Below are 20,903 nucleotides of genomic sequence, written 5' to 3' on the forward strand. Positions count from 1 at the left end.
CCTTTCATCTGCCTATATCCTCGTGAGTGTGCCGTGTGCTCTAACGTTAATGTCATTACCTCGTATTCTCAACTCGAGAGGATCACCTATGATTCGACTCCACAAATTGCCGGCGCTCCTGATTATCTCCTGGTGATCTAGCGCCAACAGCAGCTATACGGTCCTGACCCGTGCGGCTGGAAGTTGCCTAGAATTTGCAGCACCATGCCTGTCAGCGTCTGTGCTGGTACTCCACAGAAGTGATCCTTCACGCGGTGCTCGTCTAGTCTATTAGTGGAAGGTTCTTGTTAAAAAGATGCCTCAGGAGCACCTCGAAAGGCGTGAATTTCTTCACATGAACTCGTATCATGCCCGTGAACCCCATTTTCACATGTTCTGTTCGAAATTACCTCGCTTTGCTATTGAAAACTCTTGACCGCTCGTGAGAAAGTAATTAATTACACATTTCCCTGTTCGGGCATTTCAGATTTAGGAAACAAGCGTGTTTCGAAAACGCACGGTGATCCTTCGTGTGGGCTGAGTGGGCTCCATAATCAAAGATCCTTCGAGAGATCCCAGGCCGAGATCCGAGCTCAAGCACTATAAAGGGAGCCTGATGTCTTTGAAGACTTCATTAATTGCGCACATCTTGAATGATATCAACAAACTAGTCATCATGAAGTTCTCATCTGTCCTCTATCTCGCCCTCCCAGCGCTGTCCCTGGCTCGCGTCCGTCAACTCCCTCCATCTCACAGTCTAGTACTAACTCTTCTCCAGCCTTCAGGCCCTTGTGCAGCAGCCACTCCAACCCCCAAAGTCGACCTTCCTACCTGCGAGGAGGTGGCCGGTTCCTACGCTCGGTACTGCGATCGATGCGAGCATCTCTGCGCCGACAGCAGACAAGACTCCAAGACCTACGAGATGTGCATCAACTCCGTATTCTTTCAGGCCAATAGCTGGGATAGCCAGTGTTGGCAGCACGGCGGCTTCGACTGTGGACCTAGGTCTATCGATAAGGTCTGCGGTCCTGCGAAGTAGAGTAGGGGAGGGGAAGATGTATTTGGGTTCTCATATGTATAATTACTCTCTTCTGGATGAGAACAGGTCTCCGGCATCAAAATCGTCCAGAAACCTTACTTGGCCTTACATCTTTTTGTATCATTTTTAGACTCTTTGAAACTAAGCCTTAGAAAACCCTATGGTAAAAATCTGTTGTTGGTAAAAGGGTTTGTTGTCTCCTAACCATCCGTGTGGTTTTACTCCCATGGGTGCGTTTCGGCCCCCCCAATTTCGCAGTACGCCGTCGAACAATACAGCTCTGACGATAATTCTGTCTTTGTCCAAGTACATATCGTAACCATCCTCCAATGTTTCGTGGTGCGGAGAGCTGAATCTGAAAGATGTATGCTAATAGTACTTTTAAGACTCGTCTGCGAAGCTTGGAACCCCGACCTTGGAAGCATCTAGGACGACTCCTTGAGCACTAAGTCGCTCACCCAATTCTAGATATGGTACGTCTTGCATGGCTAGCCCCTTGGACAGTGCGATGTCACAAGCATTGGCGCAAGCCTGGCCAATGGCGTAAAACTGATGCTCTAACCTGACAGCCCCTAAAACAAAAGTCAGCCAATCTCCTCAAAGCTGTGGCATAGAGGTGCTTACCATATCCAACATGAGATGAACTCGGGCACGTCACCGTGATAAAGTTGGAAGCGTCAGTTCGCTTTGGCACCAAGGCCCGGTATGCAACTCCAAAAGGCCGCCACTTGTGTCCGTCCTTGAACATGAAGCCCTCGTTGTGCACTTTGCCGTCACGGAGTATTCTTCGTACGCTGTGTGTATCTGTCGGCCAGTACGCAACGGCTACAGGGTCCTCCACCTGCGGCTCGCCCACGTCACGCGAGGCTGTGGCTTCGGTGATGACATAGTCGGATATCATACGTCGGCCGTCGCGCACGTAGAGCTCGTAGGGAAAGTGGTCGTTGTCAGGGAACTCGTCGCGGCAGAAACCAAAACGGGACCATTCCTTGCGGTAGATTTCCTAATGAGTTTCATGGTTAGTTAAGATCGATGTTCATAAGAATGGAGGAAAACCTACCGGGACGCCAGGGTCGGTTGATATGAACCACAAAAGTCCCTTGGTAAACCGAGCGGTATCCTTTAGAATCGTTTCCCTATCCTTGCCACACGCAATCGGCCATTCATCGTTCATCCCAAGCAAGTCGGTGGACAGGGCGCCTTCAGAGCCTATGAGATCAGTTTTTCCGCCAGGTAGCCGCTTGTTTGGCATGTAAAACTGTCCTCCAGCAGCGAAATAGCGTCTGTGAAGTTCATAGTGAGCAGGATCGTAGCCTTCCGGCTTCGAAAAGGGCACGCGGTTATCCGGGTCATCTGTTAAAGGTAGTCGATATGAGTACGATTGAAGGTGCAAGTCGCCATCGCCTGGCTTTCCGAATGGTTCGTCTGAGATGCCATATAACAAGCCGCTCGATGGGTCTTTTGGTTTGACGTAGGGGTCCACGTCAACATCGATCTGGCGGTACAAAGTCTCACCACGGACTCCTGCAAGAGACTCGTTGTAGGTCTTCGATGATTCGCGGCCACGGGTCCAGCTGATGTCCGCTGCGGCGAGGAGATCGCCCTCGTATGAAGCCTCGACAAAGTCTTTGCCAGAGATGACATTGCCGTTTTCGAGGTGATGGCTAGAATGCCGCGCTCGTTACGATCGACGGCATTCTTTTCTTTCAAAGGAGACTTTTGTTTTGAAAGAGTTAGTTAGCTGCCTGAATTTCCCATTGAATGTGTCAATGTTTACCTTGATAATAGTGATGTTGGAATACTCGGCCAGCCAGTTAGAGATGATCTTTTCAGCGACTCGGGCTTCAAATCGCCAAACATCGGGGTCTTTGATCTTTTTCTCAACGACCTCTTTGAGCCTGTCCAGACGGCCATAGTGCTGACTGATTCTTTCATGCAGTTCTAGGCTGAGACCGCCAAGAGTGGTGCTGTTCTGGAACTCGGCCTGGTTATCGATATCCGTGGCACCAAGCCCATTGATCTGGATGCCACCTGCAATCGGCCTGCCATTAGCAGTGTAACGTGCCAGGGGTCTGGACTATTCTTACCGATGTGTTCATTTGGCGAGATTAGCACCACGGAGCGTCCTAGCCTGGCGGCCTGGATGGCCGTGGCAACTCCGCCAGACGTGGAGCCGTAAATAACAACCTCAAAACTTTGGATCATCTTTGAGTAGCGGGCCTCGGACGTTCACAACCGGTCTCTATTCACCCTTTTGTTCCCTTACTGACCGGATCAACGCAGCACCTCGCGAGTCATTATCCTGACGGGAAAATGGTTAAGCCAGAGGTCCGACCTCGGGCTTCAAATCAAGATGCCGAGTCTTGGCCGGGAAGGAATCACGGCAATAAGACCAACTACAGATCATGCTTGTTGACCAATTGAAAACATTCCCTGCCGAACTCCGCGCCGTGATCGACAGCGTTTATACTTTATGAGTCCTAAGCGACTCAACTCTCGGGTTCGCTTCCGACGAGGATCATCATCCTTAGACTGTGAGTCTCCACGACCCCAGACTTCTAGGGCGCGGGGATACGGGGAAGTGAGGGGGTCGGTTGGAAAATGGTTCATCCCAGTCCTGATGGTCCGATGATGGCCGCATACTTAACAAGGTGGTCGGGATGAGACGTCTGGGTTGGCGAGACCTGAGAAAGAGTTCCCAAACTTCACAAGCCCTCATCTGATCGCAGTGACTTAATTGCCAAGATGGGCCGAGGTGTGTTTGCGGGCAAGGCCGCTTTCGCTCAGGCGACTCCCCGTCTGATGATCTTTTGCACCATCTATGCCCTGGGAAGCATCTTTTTCGGGTAGTGAGTTGTTTTCGCTCCCCTCGTGTTTCACTAAGGGTCCAGTATCTAACGGGCACGGGCAGTGATGGTGCCTCGTTCGGCGGCGTCCAAGCGATGGACCCCTTCTTGAAGACATTTGGGAAGTGGAACAAGGAGAAAGAAGCCTACTACCTGCCAAGCGACTTGCAGTCTCTTATGAACAGTTTACCTCTGATTGGAAAGTTCCTTGGAACCATCATCGTTGGCCCGATCATTGAGAGGTTTGGTCACCGCTACACCATGGCATTTACCTGCTGCATTCAGGTTATCGGCCCCATCAGTGAGTCTCGAATTCCGCAGTCCACGGTGCGAGGGATGGTTGACAGTCATAAAAGTCCAAGTCACGAGCAAGAATCCGGCACAGTTCATTGTGGGCAGATTCATGGTCTACACAGCAGTCGGTCTGGTTGAAAATGTGCGTTAGCCCTTTCACATTCATGTCGAGATTTATGCTGAGACTTCCAGGTTGTCCCGACATACCAGTCTGAGATCGCGCCAGGAGCACTCCGCGGTTTCTTCGTAGGTTCGATACAGCTCTGTCTCACGACAGGCTCGTTGATTGCAGGCATCGTGAACGAGTCCATGTCCAGAAAGACAGACAACTCCGGCTGGCAGATCGCTACAGCCCTACAGGCTCTCCCCGCTGTTATGGTCATCTTCCTGCTCTTCTTTACCCCCAACTCACCTCGTTGGCTCATCTTCAATGACCGCTATGAAGAGGCACTCAAGGTGCTGAGGTCAGTCCGTCGGAAGCAGGACGTTGACAATGGTCTTCCTGAGTTGGAACTTGCGTCGATGAGGGAGGAGGGTCAGGCTGGCAGAAGACGGAAGGGACCGTGGAAGGATCTTATAAACCACGAGAACCGTAGGAGGACTGGGTTAGTGGAAGCGTCTCATCTCATCTTTTGGAAGAAGCTAACTTGCTGTTAGAATTGCCTGCGCCATCATGACCTTCCAACAACTCACCGGCGTGACGTTTAGCTCTTCCTACGGACCAACCTTCTATCGCTCTGTCGGTCTTTCAGATATGGCTTTCGTCTATGCGGTATGTCCCTAATCGGTGTTCATATACACTCAGTGCCTAACAACATGACAAGGTGGTCAACAATGCCACGTCCGTCGTAACAGCAATGATGGCAATGGTCTTTCTCGATATGTTTGGACGTCGTACTCTCGTCATTCATGGAGGTTGGTCCCAGGGAGCCTTCCTCATCGCTATTGCCGCGTTGGGCCGCATCAAGAACCCCAATGTCCACGAGAGCAATGGAATCGTTGCTGGTATGCAGTTGTACACATGTATCCTGCACATGACTCTCGGTCCTGGCGCCTACATCACCGCAGCAGAAGTCGGTACCCAGGCTCTTCGTGAGAAGACGATGGCTGTTTCTGTGAGTTAATACCACTGTGGCCCTGCCACTCAAGCATGAGCGACTAACCGTTATTGTCAGACCGCGCTGAATGTTGTTGTCGGCTTTGTGGTCGTCTTCTGCACACCCTACCTCCTTCGCGAGATTGGGTCCGGACTTGCCTATATCTGGGGTGGCTTCGCCATCATGTCCTCCATCTGGGCATGGTTCTGTATGCCAGAACTCAAGGCACGTTATGTACCCCTCATGTGCAACTTCAGCTAACCATTTCCAGGGCCGAAACCTAGAAGAAATCGATCAACTATTCGAGGCAAACATCCCCGCTTGGAAGTTTAGCAAGTACCAGACTGGAGGTCTCACCCATGAACTGGCCGTGCGGGAGAATGGGGAGACTCCTGGAAAGAAGCTGGATGAGGAGGCAGACATCGACGTTGACCGTGTGGAGAATGCCCGGCGGTGATACAGAGGGAATGTTCACCGCCTTGATCATTCCGTCAGCATTTGCCGCCCAACGACGATCAGAATAGTTGAAGGACTTGGTGGTCAATGATTCATTTCATGGATCAATAGCGGAGTTAGATTTCTTCTACGGACGAGTGCTCGCTGAAGAGTAAAGCCGTTCATATTCCAGGTGGAGGGAGACAGTTCGCAACGGCCAGTCAATAGATGTTTTTGGCTCCTGCAAGTGCGCCACAGCATTATAACAGCCAGAAATATATGTATAAAAAGCGTGACGTGGGTTTCTCTCGTGGATGCATTCTCGCGGGATGCAGTAGCTGTACAGCTCTAAAAACACCGAGTCCCCGGGTATTTGAGACGGAATAGCTGATAGAAACGGTACCTTGGCATTGTACTCCCAGTTTGACTTCTGTTTTCTCCGCTCCAGGGTCATCCAGAGGTCACCAAGCACACGAATACCGGCTTTCTCAGGCCTTGGAGTTCGCATGACTCTGTTGGCAATGTCCTCACAGGCTGAGTGTATCCCGAGATATGTGCGCTTCTTATAACGTTTGTGGACAGAATCAATCTGGTCCCATGTCAGATGGATCGGTTCTTGCAAAGTGACACGTTCATCACTGAGCTCTAGATGCATTTCGCAGGAGCAAAAAGATGTTCTTGAAAAGCAGCGAGTGACATCCTTGTCCAGGATAATCAGTGTTCTTGGGCCCTTATCAAAACGTTACCAGGTAGGTCCTGAAATTGCGACAGCCTGCTGTCTCCATCTATCTGGCTCCCATTGATGAGGGCCTACAATGCCATGTCGAAAGGTTTGTGGGTACAGCCGAATACCACATATGAGACAAGGCGGATCGCCAATGCTGGCCATGAATTCTTAGATTATGGCCCCGGGGAAGAAGAAGACGGATGGATAAGACTGTTTTGGCTGATATATAGCGAAAATTGATGTCGATTCTTGAGTTGGGATGAAAGAATCAGCTGAGTCAAATTGCGTTGCGAAAAGGGGCCAGATGAGGACACCTTTTTAAGATACTTCGCTGTTGCTTCAGAGACGAAATTACCAAGCCTAGCCAATAAGGGTTCTTTAATTCCCTCTCTTCACATTTTAGCTTGCATGTTAATTCCTCAGCGATTGTGTATGTTTGTGATACGGCCGTGGATGTTTGGCAATCTCTCTGCCGGGCCACACCACAGTCTACCAACACCAGTATGCCTACCCTATGGACCAGCGGGCTCTCTCTTACTGCATCCACTGATTTTCGCTTTTTCTTTGTGTTGAGTAGGCATTGCCATGACAGACTCGACGGTTGGCAAGAGGTTCGGTTAGGGGGCAGGCGCGCTCGATTCGTCGTCGGATCGCCTTTGAGTTCAGCTCGAGTTCTTTACAGAAAAGGTCGTTAAGTTCTACTAGGCATTTCGATCTGCTCAGGCTGGTTGAGATGAGGTATCACCCATGAATAAAAACAGTATCTTGAACCTTGAAGATCTAATTATAAACTAAGAATTTACAAAGGGTCCGGTGTTCTTGAGGTCGCTCTCCTATCTTGAATCTCTGGAGGAGACTTAGGTTCGGCTGCCAGCCAGTACCTCTCGGTTTCATTCTCATCCAAGATTTCTTGCATCCGCTCTTCGAGCTCGCCGGATGTACAGCGCTCCCACGTTTGATATGACTGACCCGCAACAGAGGAAGGAGGCCTGACCGACACTTGCGAGGAAGCCGTGTTCGGGGCTAGCCTGGGTTCGTGTGGTGGCTTTACCACCAAAAGACGAGTTCTGATAAGCTCCAGCAGGTTTCCGAGGGCGGTTTTCCCGACTTCACACGCAGGGTCACCAGCCATATGGTCCATCCACTTTAGCACGACGGGCTCAACGGTGACTACCGGCATGCCGTCCTGGCCCTCTCGTGTTTCTTGATAGAAGTATTTTCCCTGGGGGAAGGTCGCCGACTGTTTCGCTTGGATGAACCTATGCAGCCCATCCACGCCATACATGAGCCAGATTAGGAACTCAAGCATTATGCACCCCATTGACCAGATGTCACACGCACGCGGTGGGGGTTGTTTGAAGAATAATCCAGAGTTGTTCAATTCTGGTGCTTCGTACCACCAACACCCTTCGGTCACGTATGCGACTTGATCTATAGTGCTTCTGATCGCTGACCACAGCTCCCCGGCGCCAATCTTCAGGGTCCCAAAATCATTGCCATTGGCGTTGCTGAACACATATATGTGTTCGGGTTTCAAGTCACCGTGGGGCAAATAAGGCAACTTTGGATCGGAATGAACCCTGTCAATGGCGCTGGTGAGTCCAGCCATTTGACGAAACGCTGATTTGACTATGGTCTGTTGATCGATGTGTTTTTCATGAATCCTGTACCGGATATTCCATGCCGAGTGGCCGACGTCGGGATCTCTCTCCGTGAATGGGAGGATGGCGCCTGGCTCGAGATCGTAACTGAGCCCAGTACTTGAAAAGACTGGAGCCAGAAACCAGTGCTGGAAAGTACAAAAGTCCTTAACCAGAGAAAACGTCCATAACTCTTCATAACCAGGGACGTTACGATTATGCATACCTATAATCTTCCTGTCGCTAATGGTTACAGTCGAGAAGTTCTCCTCCCACCACGATTCTTGTAGGGGCAAGTTACTGTCAGTAATGCTTTTGTCGCGGAAAACCTCCATTCTCTGCCGTATCAACTGGGTAGAGGTGAAGCCTGGGAGGAACATAAGAATGCCAAACAGTTTCTTTGCGGAAATCGAGATGAATTTAGCCAAACTTTCCACTTCTGCCTTGTGCGGGGTTTTCGACGATGATTCAACCCACAGCTCCCTAGTCACGGATTCTTTGGTGATGAGGTTGTCAAGACTCCCATTTGGAAAGAAACACCCTGAAGTATCAAAGGCACTCATTACCGACTTGGTATGGATCAGTCTTGATAGACTGACGCTCTTGAGTTGCTCCGTGGAGTTAGTCGTCGGTTTTTCTTCTTCGCGCCATATTCTCAAAGTTTCAAGAATAGGATCAAGTTCAGGGGCTTCTCGCTTCGAACTGGCGAATTTCCATTCCAAAGTAGCGTCAAGATCAGAAGGAACATCAGAGATATGCCCTTCTTTGATCGTTTCCTCAGAGCCTACGGCGTCTCTAAGGCTGTTAGGGTCATCATCGAAAGTGAGGCTACCCTCGAGGTCCTCGTCTAGTCCAGCAACTGCTTGATTGTTTCCAGCAGAATGAGCTTCAGAGTCGTCATTGGTTGGAAGCTGGGCTCCAGAGCTGGACTTTTGCTCATCATTGGCAGGATCAGTGCTCAAGGATGGCAGAGAGAATAAGGCAAGGGCTTTGAGGTGATCGCCAATGTGTCGGAAAAGAAGAGTTGCCTTATCCTTGTCGTTCATAAGAGGCACGATATTGCTCGGTGTTGATTCGCATAAAGGGCAGACATGGGCCTCTCTGCAGCCAAAGCCCCAATTGCGTCGGACCAAGGCGTTGACATACGCCTCGCTCAAAGATGTGTGATCATGGTTAAGGTGCTTCTGCAACTCGGATTCGCTCTTGAACTCCAGTCTGTCGTGCTCCCTGTCGCAATACCAAGTTATCATGTGTACCCTCTGTGGCCAGTCTCTGCCGTGGAACTCATGCATATGTTGCAACCATTGTGTTGAATTTGAGAAAAACTGTGCTGGATGTCGACATTTCTCCGATATGCATACGTAAGGCTGAATATCTTCATGTAAGTGTTGCCTAGAGCGATGTCATTATCAGAACAAAAGGGTTACAATAGGGCCCGGGGCTCACCTCCATGCTCCCTTGGTCAACTTCGAAGCGGAAAGTAACACCGAGCAATACGGGCAAACGCCATATCTTTGCTTCTCGCCCAGAGCCAGAAGCTCGGGATACATGTATGAAAAACTCGTCTCCTCAACAGAAACAGAGCCTTCAGTGATGCCAGAGAGAGCCCCAATCTTTCGATTGCTCTGTTTGAATTTGTTTCGGTCGAACTGAGAGAGGTTTGTGCTTGACGGAGTTGGGTTTGCAAAGATACTGTGCAATTGACCGCAATGATATGAAAAGATCTTGGTATATAGTTAATTAGAATGTATGTTAAGTCTTCTTACTATTTTCTTATGAGAATAATCTTAGAGCCAGAGAAAACATGTGTAGAGCTATGTAAAGATCTTTATGATCTCCCTCCAAACTCATCAATACTTGGGCAAAAACTCATCTAAATCTCAGACGATCGCGTTTTCAACCTGATGCTAAGTAAGATATGCTAGAAAGAGTCGGGAAAGATGTCCTCTTCAACATGAATGCGAGAATAATTAAAGGACTGGCAAGGCTGAAAATGGCAACTGTAGTAAAATAAAGTTTTCAACATGGCAAGTCCCGTCAATGTCGTCGACAGCTAAGGCTCGGAACAGCCCCACAATGGATTGAACCGGGGGATGCTTGGACCGCCCACTTGCCGGGGCCACGCGTCTCTTCTATTCTCCTTCATCCACCAAGTCTAACTCTGCTCTGATGTTGTCATTTTCACTTTGATCTCTATCGCATCATAGCCATTCGCTCGGGATAGCCCCACGCTAGAGCTAGATGCCTACCCGTCCGCATGTGAGGACCGGCTGCCGGACCTGCAAGTGCGTTTACTTGTCCCACCAAGAATCCCTCGTGTTAACATGAATAGATCTCGCAAAGTCAAATGCGACGAAGGGAAGCCATCATGTCGACGATGCACCTCTACTGGACGTGTATGCGACGGCTATGAGTCCGCGACAACTCTGACATGGTATCGGCCTAATCAACTATCCGCGCGAGACCAGAGAGAAGGCAGAGCCTTTCAGTTCTTCACCAAAATGGCGGGTCCTGTCATGTCAGGTTCCACAGACTCATATTTCTGGACGCATCTGGTTATGCAGTTCAGCCACTTCGAGCCCACGGTGCGTCATGCAGTCTTGGCCATCAGTTCGCTCTACGAGGAGTTTGCTCGGGGCTCGAGAATTACTCGTCAGATATGCGGTAGCACGTTTGCTATCGGGCATTATAACGCTGCTATACAACAGATCAAGGCGTCTGGTGACGAGCAGTTGATTCTGTTGCTTTGCATACTCTTTATCTGCATCGAGTATCTGCAAGGAGACATCTATGCTGCTCTTGAGCACTGTCGGCACGGTATTGTCATTCTCAACAACTCGAATTGCCCTGAGTGGGCACATCAACATCTTGTTCCCATATTTCGCCGGCTGAGTATTATACCATTCTTCCTGGGCGGCGTCAAATCCATGCGCCTCCCAAGCCTTGTCGGGTTTGATCCAACAATGCCAGCAGAGTTCAGTGGCATTGCTGAAGCGCAATCATTTATCGACAATCTCATGCTTCGCTCTATGGAGTGTGTCCTCGACGGACTAGATGACAACAAATCTTCTCTTGTCACACTGCTGGATCAGTGGGAGGCGAAAGCCAAGAACCTGGTGCTGACTATACCAGCCTCCTCAATCACAGACAGGTATGCTTTATACGGCATGCGTCTCAAGCATAAAGTCACAAGTATATACCTCGAGAAACCACGCGATGCGACAGAAATGTGGTATGATCAACATCTGGATACCTTCCGAGATGTCGTGGACATGGCGAGGACGGCATCAGAGACGTGGGAAACCGCAAGGCAAAAGCAAGTCCCTGACTCGAGCTTTACTTTTGAGATGGGTTTCTTACCTCTCATGTTCTTTGTTGTCATCAAATGCCGGAGTCTTACAACTCGAGTCGAAGCCTTAGCCTGCTTAGCACAGCTTGGTCCAGCCAAAGAAGGCTTGTTCGACGTTGGAACGTTGTATAGAGTTGGTAGACGTCTGATCGAGCTCGAACATGGCATCTCATTAGATGATGGCACTATTGGCTACAACGACAGCAAGCTGGCAGATGGCTCGTTGCCGGCGGAAGAAGCCCGGTTCTTTGCCGTCCCAGTTAAGCACGAGTTGGAAGTCATCTCCGGTCAGAACGGCAGCACTCACTACAAGAGGCAGGTTCACTTCCTGCGACGAGATCACAGGGGACAGGTGGTCTCGAGAGAAGAGCACATATCTGATGAAAAACCAAGGGGGTGTAACATATACATCCCCCCAATGCGAAGCGCACAACGTATGTAGTCTATCAAGATGTAGGATGATCTAGAGTTTGAGTCAGGGGGTGCAATTCGCCCAATGACGTCTCCCAAAGAGGACGAATAACTTTTATTCGGCCCTGCTTTGTCTCAAGTTAACTGAAACCTTGTGATCAGTTCGTTTGGGCCCCACCTCTCCGGTAGTTATCCTCAAACTCTACAACTAGGCCGATGGAAACGTCGTCCATGCTTGTGGGGCTATCCCGAGGGCAGACGTAATCCTCGGGCTATGCCAATACAACAATTATACAGGCCGCGACATATTTAAAGAGCATCAGTCACAGCGATGAGTACAGCTTTTTGATCAAAGAACATTTGTTCTCACTCAAGTCAGTCTCTTCAGCAACCAGCTCTAACTCGATCAACTCAACCACTCTTCTCATGCGGTCGACCTATCTTGCTGGCGCTGCACTCTCTGCAGCAGCCGTTCACGCTGCCTCTTTGAGCGACATATGCTCCAAGTCCTATGTCAAGTCAGCTCTTCCCGCCGATGGCTTCATCTCCGGCATCACGATCGACCCAGACTCTGTTCAAACGGCTCTCGTCTCCAACGCCAGCTTTCAGTCAGAATGGTATCCTACTGCCAGCGCCGACTATTGCAACCTCACTTTCGCTTATTCGCACGACGGTATTGCCGATGATATTGTTCACGTGTCGTATTTGCTGCCTGCCCCTAGCAAGTTCCAGAACCGCTATGTCTCTACCGGCGGAGGTGGGCTTGCTATTAACTCGGGAAGCCAATACGCCGCTTCTGGACTTATAGTCGGAGCTGTTTCTGGAATCACTGATGGTGGATTTGGATCATTCAATACCCAGTGGGACGAAGTCTTCCTCTTGGCAAACGGCACCATCAACTGGCAATCTGTCTACATGTTTGGTTACCAGGCTCATCACGAACTTGCCCTGCTCGGTAAAGAACTGGCGAGGAACATCTACAGCATTTCCAAGAGCTCTAAGGTCTACTCGTACTATCAAGGATGCTCTGAAGGAGGTCGTGAAGGTTGGAGTCAGGTGCAGCGTTTCGCCGACCAGTTCGACGGTGCTGCCATCGGAGCCCCAGCCTTTCGCTACGGTCAGCAACAGGTCAACCACCTGTTCGGCAATGTGGTTGAACAGACCGTGGATTACTTCCCCCCTTCATGCGAGTTGGACAAGATTCTCAACTTGACCATCACTGCATGTGACGGTCTGGACGGAAGGGAGGACGGCGTTGTCTCACGCTCTGATCTGTGCAAGCTGCACTTCAATCTCAACTCCACAATCGGAACACCCTACTCCTGCGAGGCATCCAGCTCAAAGGGTGGGCCAATGCTGCGGGCCCGGCAGTTCTCCCAGCCGTCAACCCCAGCACAGAACGGGACAATTACAGCAGAGGCTGTGGCCGTGATTCAGCAGTTCCTCGATGGCCTCCATGATTCTCAAGGTCGTCGCGTCTACCTCAACTACCAGCCCGGCTCAGGATTCTCAGACGCCGCCACTTCCTACGATGAAGAGACGGATACCTGGGGCTTGAGCATCAGCGGACTCGGTGGCGAATGGGTTGCGCGCTACCTCCAGCTACAAGATACCAGCACTCTCGAAAGCCTTGACAACGTTACCTATGACACGCTCAAGGAGTGGATGATCTACGGCATGAACAAGTATGCGGATTCTCTGCAGACCACTTACCCCGACCTGAGTGACTTCCACTCTGCGGGCGGAAAGGTGATCCACGTCCACGGAGAATCCGATGACTCCATCCCAGCCGGCTCATCGGTGCACTACTACGACTCTGTCCGCAGTGTCATGTTCCCGGAGAAGAGCTACAACGAGAGCGTTGCCGCTGTCGATGACTTTTACCGACTGTTCCTCGTCCCCGGCGGAGCTCACTGTGGCAGCAACTCGAACCAGCCAAATGGTGGTTGGCCTCAGACTACGCTGCAGACGGTTATTGAGTGGGTTGAGAAGGGCGTTGCTCCGGAGACCTTGGATGGAAGCGGTGGTGATATCAATACCATCTGCCGTTGGCCTCTTCGTCCGCTGTGGTCCGGGAACTCGCTTGATTGTGTTTATGATCAAGAGTCTCTTGATAGCTGGACCTATGATTTTGATGCTTATAAGCTCCCTCTTTACTAAAGTTCATCAAACCTATTTCTTCGCAGAGATTGAATATAGTTTGTAGATACTAGCATATGTTACGACGTGGTTTTACTTAGATATAATTTTCTGGCTTAACCCTACTTTCCGATATACCTAAGCATTTAGCTCATATGTGCATAAGGCCACTATTCTGCCTCCACCAAAACAGCATCGTCAATGAAAAAGTTCAGACGCTCACATATACCCCTGACACCAACACTGATCCCAGAGTCCAGGGGAGCCTGACTCCATGAGCAAGTCACTGTTGCCAATACCCATTCATTCAAGGCCCCTGGAATGTTGGCAGAATTGAAATATCCAGTTTGTGCTCCAGTTCCAGAGTCACATGAGACAAATCGGCTGAAGCAACTAGATGCAAGTGTCGTTTTGACATAGACAGAGAACGTGTACGGTTTGTCTGCCTCGATCAAAGAAGAATCAAGAACTTGTCGGAAGCCGATGTCCGCAGGACCTCCCGGGGCGGCACTGATGTAACCAGACTGACCACCTCCGTGGGCCTCCGAGGTAGATAGAGTGGGATCCCGAAATATCCAGATCGTGTCCAAGGCGCGACAGTGTTGTCCTCCTCTCTCACGCTTTCGTTGGTCTCAACGGCAAGTGATCATCTCCTATCTCGACTACCGTAGACTGACTTTCTTAGTCCTCAACCCATATAAATCAACTATTGGTTGAATCTGCTCGCTATGTGTCATCCCCGCAACAAAACAAGTGCCTACAAATTCATAATGCTTACCCATCTGCCGAAGCACGGCTGTTTGGTCAAGCCCACTTAATAAACATATCGAGTCACCCTCCTGTATCTTCGGAGGAAACCTCCCAACATAACCCTTCTTTGTCTCTGCTATAGCATGATTATAGGGCTTAGTCACTGCGGCAAGATTGGCGAAGTAGCTCGTCTCCTCCTCGGGGTCGGCGGGATCCTAGGAAAGTAAGTTGAGATAGTAGGTAGGTAGACTGGACACTGACAGGAACTTGGTCGAATAGATCTTTCAGGTATCCCAAACGTGCCAAAACAACTCTAGACTTGCCATCCATAACTGGACGGCCAACTCTGGCCAGAAATTTGGCAAATCCTAGACAATCTTTGATGGGGAAACCATCTGGATTGCCGTAAGATCTACCTGGCGGCTCCAGCAAAGAGCGCAATGCAGTCAGTGGGTGACCTTCTGACACGTAACTCTTGTGGCGTATTGCAAAATCAAGAGGCCAGGTAATCGGCAACCCTGTTTTATGAAGGAGTTCGTGTCTACCGTAGTCAGAGACCCTCGGTCCGATGGTCTCGATACGATCAAGAATAAGCACTGAGACATCCATTCTGGAGCCCGTGATCATTGCATCCGATCTTGACTTAAAGATGCAATCAAATCCCCGTTGGTCTAGTGCAATGACTGCGTCTGAATGTCCTCTGGAAGACGGTTTTGCTTGTGCCTGTCCTGGAAAATTTGGGCCCCAAGAAGGCATGTCAGGATCGACGTCCCAGCCATATCCAACGCCAGCGAACATGAGAAGGCCTAGAGGTCCTCCTGCGGGACGATTAGGTTGGTCAAGAGTCGATCTAAGATATTCGATCATGAATTCCTGGCAAACAAGTCCAACGGATTTATTCGGATCATAATCAGGAGCAAGGTCGAGATTCGTGATGCCGAGAAAGCCGTAATAGTAATCCTTGGGATATGTCGCACGAGCGTCCGGCGAAGCCCACCAGATGTTAGTTTTGAGATCCTCTGGGCGCAAAAAGCAACGCGTAGGAAAACCTATGGTCCGGCGACTCTCGAAGATATGATGAAGTAGTTTCCAAATAAGCTGATATGCCTTTACCAACCTGGAGAGTTCCGCTTTCTTCAACAATGTAGAATGAGATGGATTCACTATCCATTTTACCCAAGCCGCAAAGGATTCTAAGGTCTCCAATGAAAATGACCGAGATCCACAAACAAAAACGGGGTGATGAGCGAGAATGATTTCTTGTCGTATCCATATGCGGCTCCAGTACGATACGTCAAAAAGTGGTTGAGCGGGGCCTGTAGGAGATTCCCCTACGACTTCTTTGACTTCGTAGAGCCATGGATGTTGTTTAAGCCACAATAAATTGTTGTATGTCTCATCGCAATACATCTGGTAGAAGTATTCTTGGCACATTCGACTAAACTTGCGTACTCTGTAGGACAGCAAGGCCAGGAGAAAGCCGATGGGATGAGAGTATTCCCTAAGACTGGCATCGAGTTTGTTGGCGCGTTTACGAAACTGATCGTGCCAGTTTTCAACTTCATGCAAGGCCCTTCTTAGGGTCGATCCACAAAGCCCGAGCTCCACGCCATGCGACTCTTGCAGCACTCCGAATATCACCTTAGTCGTGTGCTGAAGAGCGTTCGCGACTGCATGAATCTCAACATCCCCGACAATGCCGGATATCACAGACGTTTCTTCAACGAATGGAAGATACCTTTTGGCATCTACAACGTGAAGCTTTTTCAAGCGACTCCGCAATTGTTCGAAACAGTCGAGAAGTTCATCCTGATGTTTGTAATACACGGCATCCGCATCACGGATATGTCGTTCATGAGCAACACTCTCAACGGCATTCATCGCGGCGTGTATTGGATCACTTGGCGATCCTAGCCAGCAAAGAACAATACCACTTTGCGAGTAGATGTCTTTCATCAGGGAAACTTGGCGATTTTTCTCAGCGATGTCCTTTTGGTTGATGCAAATAGAATCGACCCATAGTTCCATGCTGGTTGCGTGTTTTGATTCACTCAGATGATGGGGAGCATATCCCAAAGCCGATGCCAGGTTTGTCGTCACCTGGATTCTGTGCCCGTTGACGAGGATGGCCTCGGTGACAGTAGGATCCCCCCAGACGTAGGATAGCGCATTGAATGACAATTCGTCTTCAAATTCGGCGACCTCCAGCCGGCAAGAAATTTCTGGCGTGGTGGACAGGATCGTCAGAAGCCTGATCTGCCTACCCGATATTTTGAGGTTGGCATAGAGGGATGACCCCTTAGGCAATGACATAGCGTTTTCCGGTCGGACGGTGTCAGAATCGTATGCTTCTATAAGACAAGAAGTCAATTGAAGGGCAATCTGGAGTAGACAGGGTATTCAACTTACGATGTGATTTAATCGCGACTGACCAAACCTTTCCCGTCAAGTGCCACCACCTTCGGATGCACCAAATCGTGAAAGCTGAAGAGAGAAGGGTAAACAAGATCGGTGAGCTCGCAATAAGTCCACCTGGGTTCAAACACGCCTTAGGCTTATGGGTACAGGCGTTAGTTTTATGTCCGATGTACTTAGGCATACTGCTAGGCTGTCAGGCTGTCAGGCTGTCAGGCTGATTTTCCAAATTGGGGAAAAAAAGCATCAGTTGCTGTTACATAAGGCCGGGCAGAGACTTCTCTTAGCCTTTGTCTTAACCTTAGATCTTGTTTTATTCTTTTGTGGGTGTTTTTATATATGGATCTGAGAATGTTATACTAAAGACTCACAAAGGATAGTTAGCGGTCGTTCAGTTCTGTCGGGCTGAATGAGTTCCCTGGTCGACTTTTTCATGTCTGTATAAAATGGTTTTCCGATGTGCAACCTGTTTCAAACTGCCCATTGTCTCTAGGTTGCCCATATTCAACAATCTCATGTTCTACTTCATCACAATGCTTTCAATCTATTGCCCCTGCTCAATCCGTGACTCCATGAGCACCCTCAATTTGTGCATGTCCGCTGCCCCATACGTGTCCTCCAACAACTTCATGACCCCAAGAGCCGTAATCTCTGGATCCCACGCATCTCTCTTGACCACCGCGTTGACATCCGCATGCTCGATGAACATGGCCACAATCTCAGTCCATCTTTGGGTGCCCTCTGGATCAATGTCATAGTGTTCGATCCATCCTCTCCGTTTGGCGTCACGAAGGTGCCGAAGAACCGCCAGCCAGGGAGTTATGGACTGCCCAGTCACAAAATGCTTGTATTTGTGATCGGGACCTGGATTGATGGCCGATTGATGGGTGATGAGGAAGCGGACGAGCTTGGGGGATGACAGCGGGAAGATGGTCTTGTTGCGGGAGCAGAGAAACTCCGTCGCATACGATAGTAATGGGGTCGAGCCATCGTCATGTTCCTCATCGCCACCGTTCGAGGTTTGGGCATCTTGAATCTCCTGGGAAACATACTCTGTAAGCCCGAATTTGGTCGCGAGAGACAAAAACGGTCGCTGAATCGGAGGGGCCTTCATCCGGATCTCATACGCGCCAAACGTGCTCTTTGCCCAGTGATCATAAGGGTCAGAAGGTTTCTCTAACCAAAGCCATGAAATAGTCTTGTTCATCTCATTGAGGAGGGGCCGCTGAAGATTGTCCGGGTCGTTGACGATGTGCCGGGCGTGGCTCATGGCGAGCGCAATGTCGGGATACCACTCGTCCAAGCGACGATGATGCTCAATCTCATCGAGAGAAAACTTAAGTCGAAGGACGTAAGATCGCAACAGTCGGAGATGAGCATCAAAGTCATCCGACTGGAGAGCCTTCAGTCGTTCTCCCGCTCCATTCGCCTCCATCAACCAATCCCGGACCGTTCGGTGGATGTAAATGACTCTACAGCTCGTGACGAGCTTTGCGACATCTGCGCGATGCACCCTCTGGTTCCCGATTCGTCTCTGATGGATGTTCAGCAGCCCAGAGAAGCGATTCTTGATGTGTCGGGCCGTAGTCGCACATCGGGTTTGAAGCTCTTCATCTGTGGCTTCGCAGACCTCTCGCTCCAACGCAGCCACATTGTCCTCTTTGTGGAGGGCAAATGCCAGCTCCCAGATAGTGAGCGAAGTCGATGACTCGTCCTTTATAAAGTCGGCGACGATTTCTCTGGCGTGGATGAGCTGGAAGAGGGCCGCGGTATCGAGGACTTCGGATCCGGATTGATCCTGGAATAGCAGCTTCTCAAAAAGAGCATCAAGATCCGACGGAAGGCTCTGCAGTGTCTCTCGCAACGTCTCAAGCTCCTCCCGTCGCGCGAATTCCGATAACATCCTCTCAACCGCAAGTCTGACCCAGAGAAACACGCCATCGGCCCTCTCAACGGTAGCCAAGATCAATTGTCCACTCGTCTCATTCGTCCTCATCAGCCTTCGAAGCGGTGTGTTGGATCTGAACGCGTCCTTGACATAACGACACATGTCCTCGTGGCTAAGATCCTGTAGCTTGGTGTTGGGCACGGAGTTGCCAAAGGCCTCGTCGAACACGGCCCAAGGACGGGATGAGAGGCACATCTTGAGATTGCCATTCTCTCTCGTCGTCAGACCTTTGAAGAAGTCAATGATCTCATGATGGTCGCCATCGAACTCGTCTAAGCCATCAATGAAGAGGCAGATGTTTGCGTCCTTCAGCGCCGCGTCAAGAAACGTATCGAGGGCAGCTCTCAGGTCGGCGATAGTCCATTCTAACTCGAGGCTGATGCGCTCCTTGGTCGTCATCTGCCTCACCCTTGTCCAAAGATCGGGAAATGTCTTGGCGATGAGTTCGGGGCTCGAGGAGAGCAGCTGATGCAGAAGGGAGCGCAGCAAGCCTGTTTGCGATCGTTGCTGTCTGGAACCGCTCGTCCAGAAGAAGAACCCAGCAGTGTTGACGGGCTTTTCGGCTGCCCAAAGACGCAGGTACTCCATGGCCGTACGATCCTGGGAAAGGAACCTCATCAGTGTCGACTTGCCTGACCCAGGCTTCCCGGTGATCCAATAGATGGGCCCCAGCTCGTTCGTCTTGAGCCATGCAGTAAAAGAATCGCGAAACGCATTGCGTAGAGGTTGAGTGAGGGGAGAATCGTCAAAGATCCATTCGAGAGTTCGTGAGTGGGCTTCAGTCACTTCATCCTCACGGTCGCGCATGCTCGAGTACGCGAGACTTTCGAGGATGAAGTCGTTGATGATTCCGGCGGGGGCAAAGCGTGGAGCTGAGGTCGGACTGGCAGGCGCCGACAGGAGCTGCTGGGCGAGACTGTCCGTCTCGTCAGGATCGATGTCGCTGGCAGCCAAGTCACCCAGCGAAGGGTGTTGCAGTGCGCCTTCGGCATCATCGAGACTTGAGAGAAACATGTCAGCTTGGCGCTTGTGGGTGATGACTGCACTCACCCGGAATCCTCTCTCATCTCCTTGAAGCGATGCACGACTTGGTCAAGTCGCAAGCCAAGGGCATGAAGATCGTCAAGCGACCACAAGTCACAGAAGTCGGCGCTACCGACCAGCTCGTCTTTGACGGCGGGCGACTTCAACACGCGATCAATATGAACGATGAGGTCCTCGGATATCTTGACACAAGCGAACCTGATCAAAAAAGAGGCTGGCCGTGCCCGTCGCGGCCGGTCTCTTGGACAACGCCCTTGATGTGCTGGACCGACTTTGACAGCGCATCGGACAGCCCAGCAAAGTCAGCGACAGCAATCGAGGCCTGCTCTCCATGATGAACATCTCGAACGACGCGATAAACATCAAGAGCGACGGTCAGACACCCCGCGATGGTGTCAAAGGCAGACGCGTCAATTGCAGCAGCGGCCATTTTATAGCATGTAATGGGCACAGCGCGATGTCTTTTTCTACAGTTATGTACGAAATCTAGCTTTTATATCTAGAACAAATGCTTTCCACCTCGGGAACTTTTTTCTTCTCGATGGGGTGATCAAGATTGTTGTTGTTTTGAAAGAGTAAGACGTGGCCTTGAGGGGTTTAAATACGAACGCCGCATTTGGCGCGCCGTAATCACGCGTTTGTTCATCCCTGTCTTTGCATCAATCTGACATTTGTTACGGCATCATATCCGTACATCTCGATTCCTTGCGCAGGGCCACTGATAAGCTTGAGTGTGTCTATCTTTGGGCTCACATGTCAGACTGACAGGCCGAGTTGCCGAGACCATTCA

At 50.4% G+C, this 20,903-nt stretch overlaps 7 protein-coding genes across 7 annotated transcripts; 3 read left to right on the top strand and 4 right to left on the bottom strand.

The window, feature by feature from the left end:
• Positions 1 to 655: 655 nt before the first annotated feature.
• Positions 656 to 1,018, top strand: MRS44_005717 (uncharacterized protein; the record flags this gene model as incomplete). The annotated part of the gene is made up of 2 exons (XM_046270092.2): positions 656 to 709; positions 758 to 1,018. 2 exons carry the CDS (start codon positions 656 to 658, stop codon positions 1,016 to 1,018), a joined length of 315 nt encoding a protein of 104 aa, XP_046140720.1.
• A 381-nt stretch (positions 1,019 to 1,399) lies between these two features.
• On the bottom strand, positions 1,400 to 3,223 carry MRS44_005718 (uncharacterized protein; the record flags this gene model as incomplete). The annotated part of the gene is made up of 5 exons (XM_065621501.1): positions 1,400 to 1,590; positions 1,643 to 2,021; positions 2,079 to 2,682; positions 2,821 to 3,049; positions 3,106 to 3,223. 5 exons carry the CDS (start codon positions 3,221 to 3,223, stop codon positions 1,400 to 1,402), a joined length of 1,521 nt encoding a protein of 506 aa, XP_065477573.1.
• A 540-nt stretch (positions 3,224 to 3,763) lies between these two features.
• On the top strand, positions 3,764 to 5,712 carry MRS44_005719 (uncharacterized protein; the record flags this gene model as incomplete). The annotated part of the gene is made up of 8 exons (XM_065621502.1): positions 3,764 to 3,867; positions 3,930 to 4,165; positions 4,221 to 4,300; positions 4,351 to 4,763; positions 4,816 to 4,930; positions 4,983 to 5,273; positions 5,334 to 5,463; positions 5,513 to 5,712. The coding sequence occupies 8 exons, from the start codon at positions 3,764 to 3,766 to the stop codon at positions 5,710 to 5,712; spliced, it is 1,569 nt and encodes a 522-aa protein (XP_065477574.1).
• A 1,504-nt stretch (positions 5,713 to 7,216) lies between these two features.
• Positions 7,217 to 9,307, bottom strand: MRS44_005720 (uncharacterized protein; the record flags this gene model as incomplete). Its single annotated transcript, XM_046270377.2, has 1 exon — positions 7,217 to 9,307. One exon carries the CDS (start codon positions 9,305 to 9,307, stop codon positions 7,217 to 7,219), a length of 2,091 nt encoding a protein of 696 aa, XP_046140717.2.
• Positions 9,308 to 10,381: 1,074 nt separating this feature from the next.
• On the top strand, positions 10,382 to 13,977 carry MRS44_005721 (uncharacterized protein; the record flags this gene model as incomplete). The annotated part of the gene is made up of 2 exons (XM_046271986.2): positions 10,382 to 11,725; positions 12,115 to 13,977. 2 exons carry the CDS (start codon positions 10,382 to 10,384, stop codon positions 13,975 to 13,977), a joined length of 3,207 nt encoding a protein of 1,068 aa, XP_046140716.2.
• An 885-nt stretch (positions 13,978 to 14,862) lies between these two features.
• Positions 14,863 to 17,019, bottom strand: MRS44_005722 (uncharacterized protein; the record flags this gene model as incomplete). Its single annotated transcript, XM_065621503.1, has 1 exon — positions 14,863 to 17,019. One exon carries the CDS (start codon positions 17,017 to 17,019, stop codon positions 14,863 to 14,865), a length of 2,157 nt encoding a protein of 718 aa, XP_065477575.1.
• Positions 17,020 to 17,665: 646 nt separating this feature from the next.
• On the bottom strand, positions 17,666 to 20,543 carry MRS44_005723 (uncharacterized protein; the record flags this gene model as incomplete). The annotated part of the gene is made up of 3 exons (XM_065621504.1): positions 17,666 to 20,069; positions 20,120 to 20,311; positions 20,386 to 20,543. 3 exons carry the CDS (start codon positions 20,541 to 20,543, stop codon positions 17,666 to 17,668), a joined length of 2,754 nt encoding a protein of 917 aa, XP_065477576.1.
• Between the last annotated feature and the right edge of the window lie 360 nt (positions 20,544 to 20,903).

Source organism: Fusarium solani (assembly GCF_023522795.1).
Source record: "Fusarium solani strain SB1 chromosome Unknown bctg00000003_1, whole genome shotgun sequence".
Classification (NCBI taxonomy): domain Eukaryota; kingdom Fungi; phylum Ascomycota; class Sordariomycetes; order Hypocreales; family Nectriaceae; genus Fusarium; species Fusarium solani.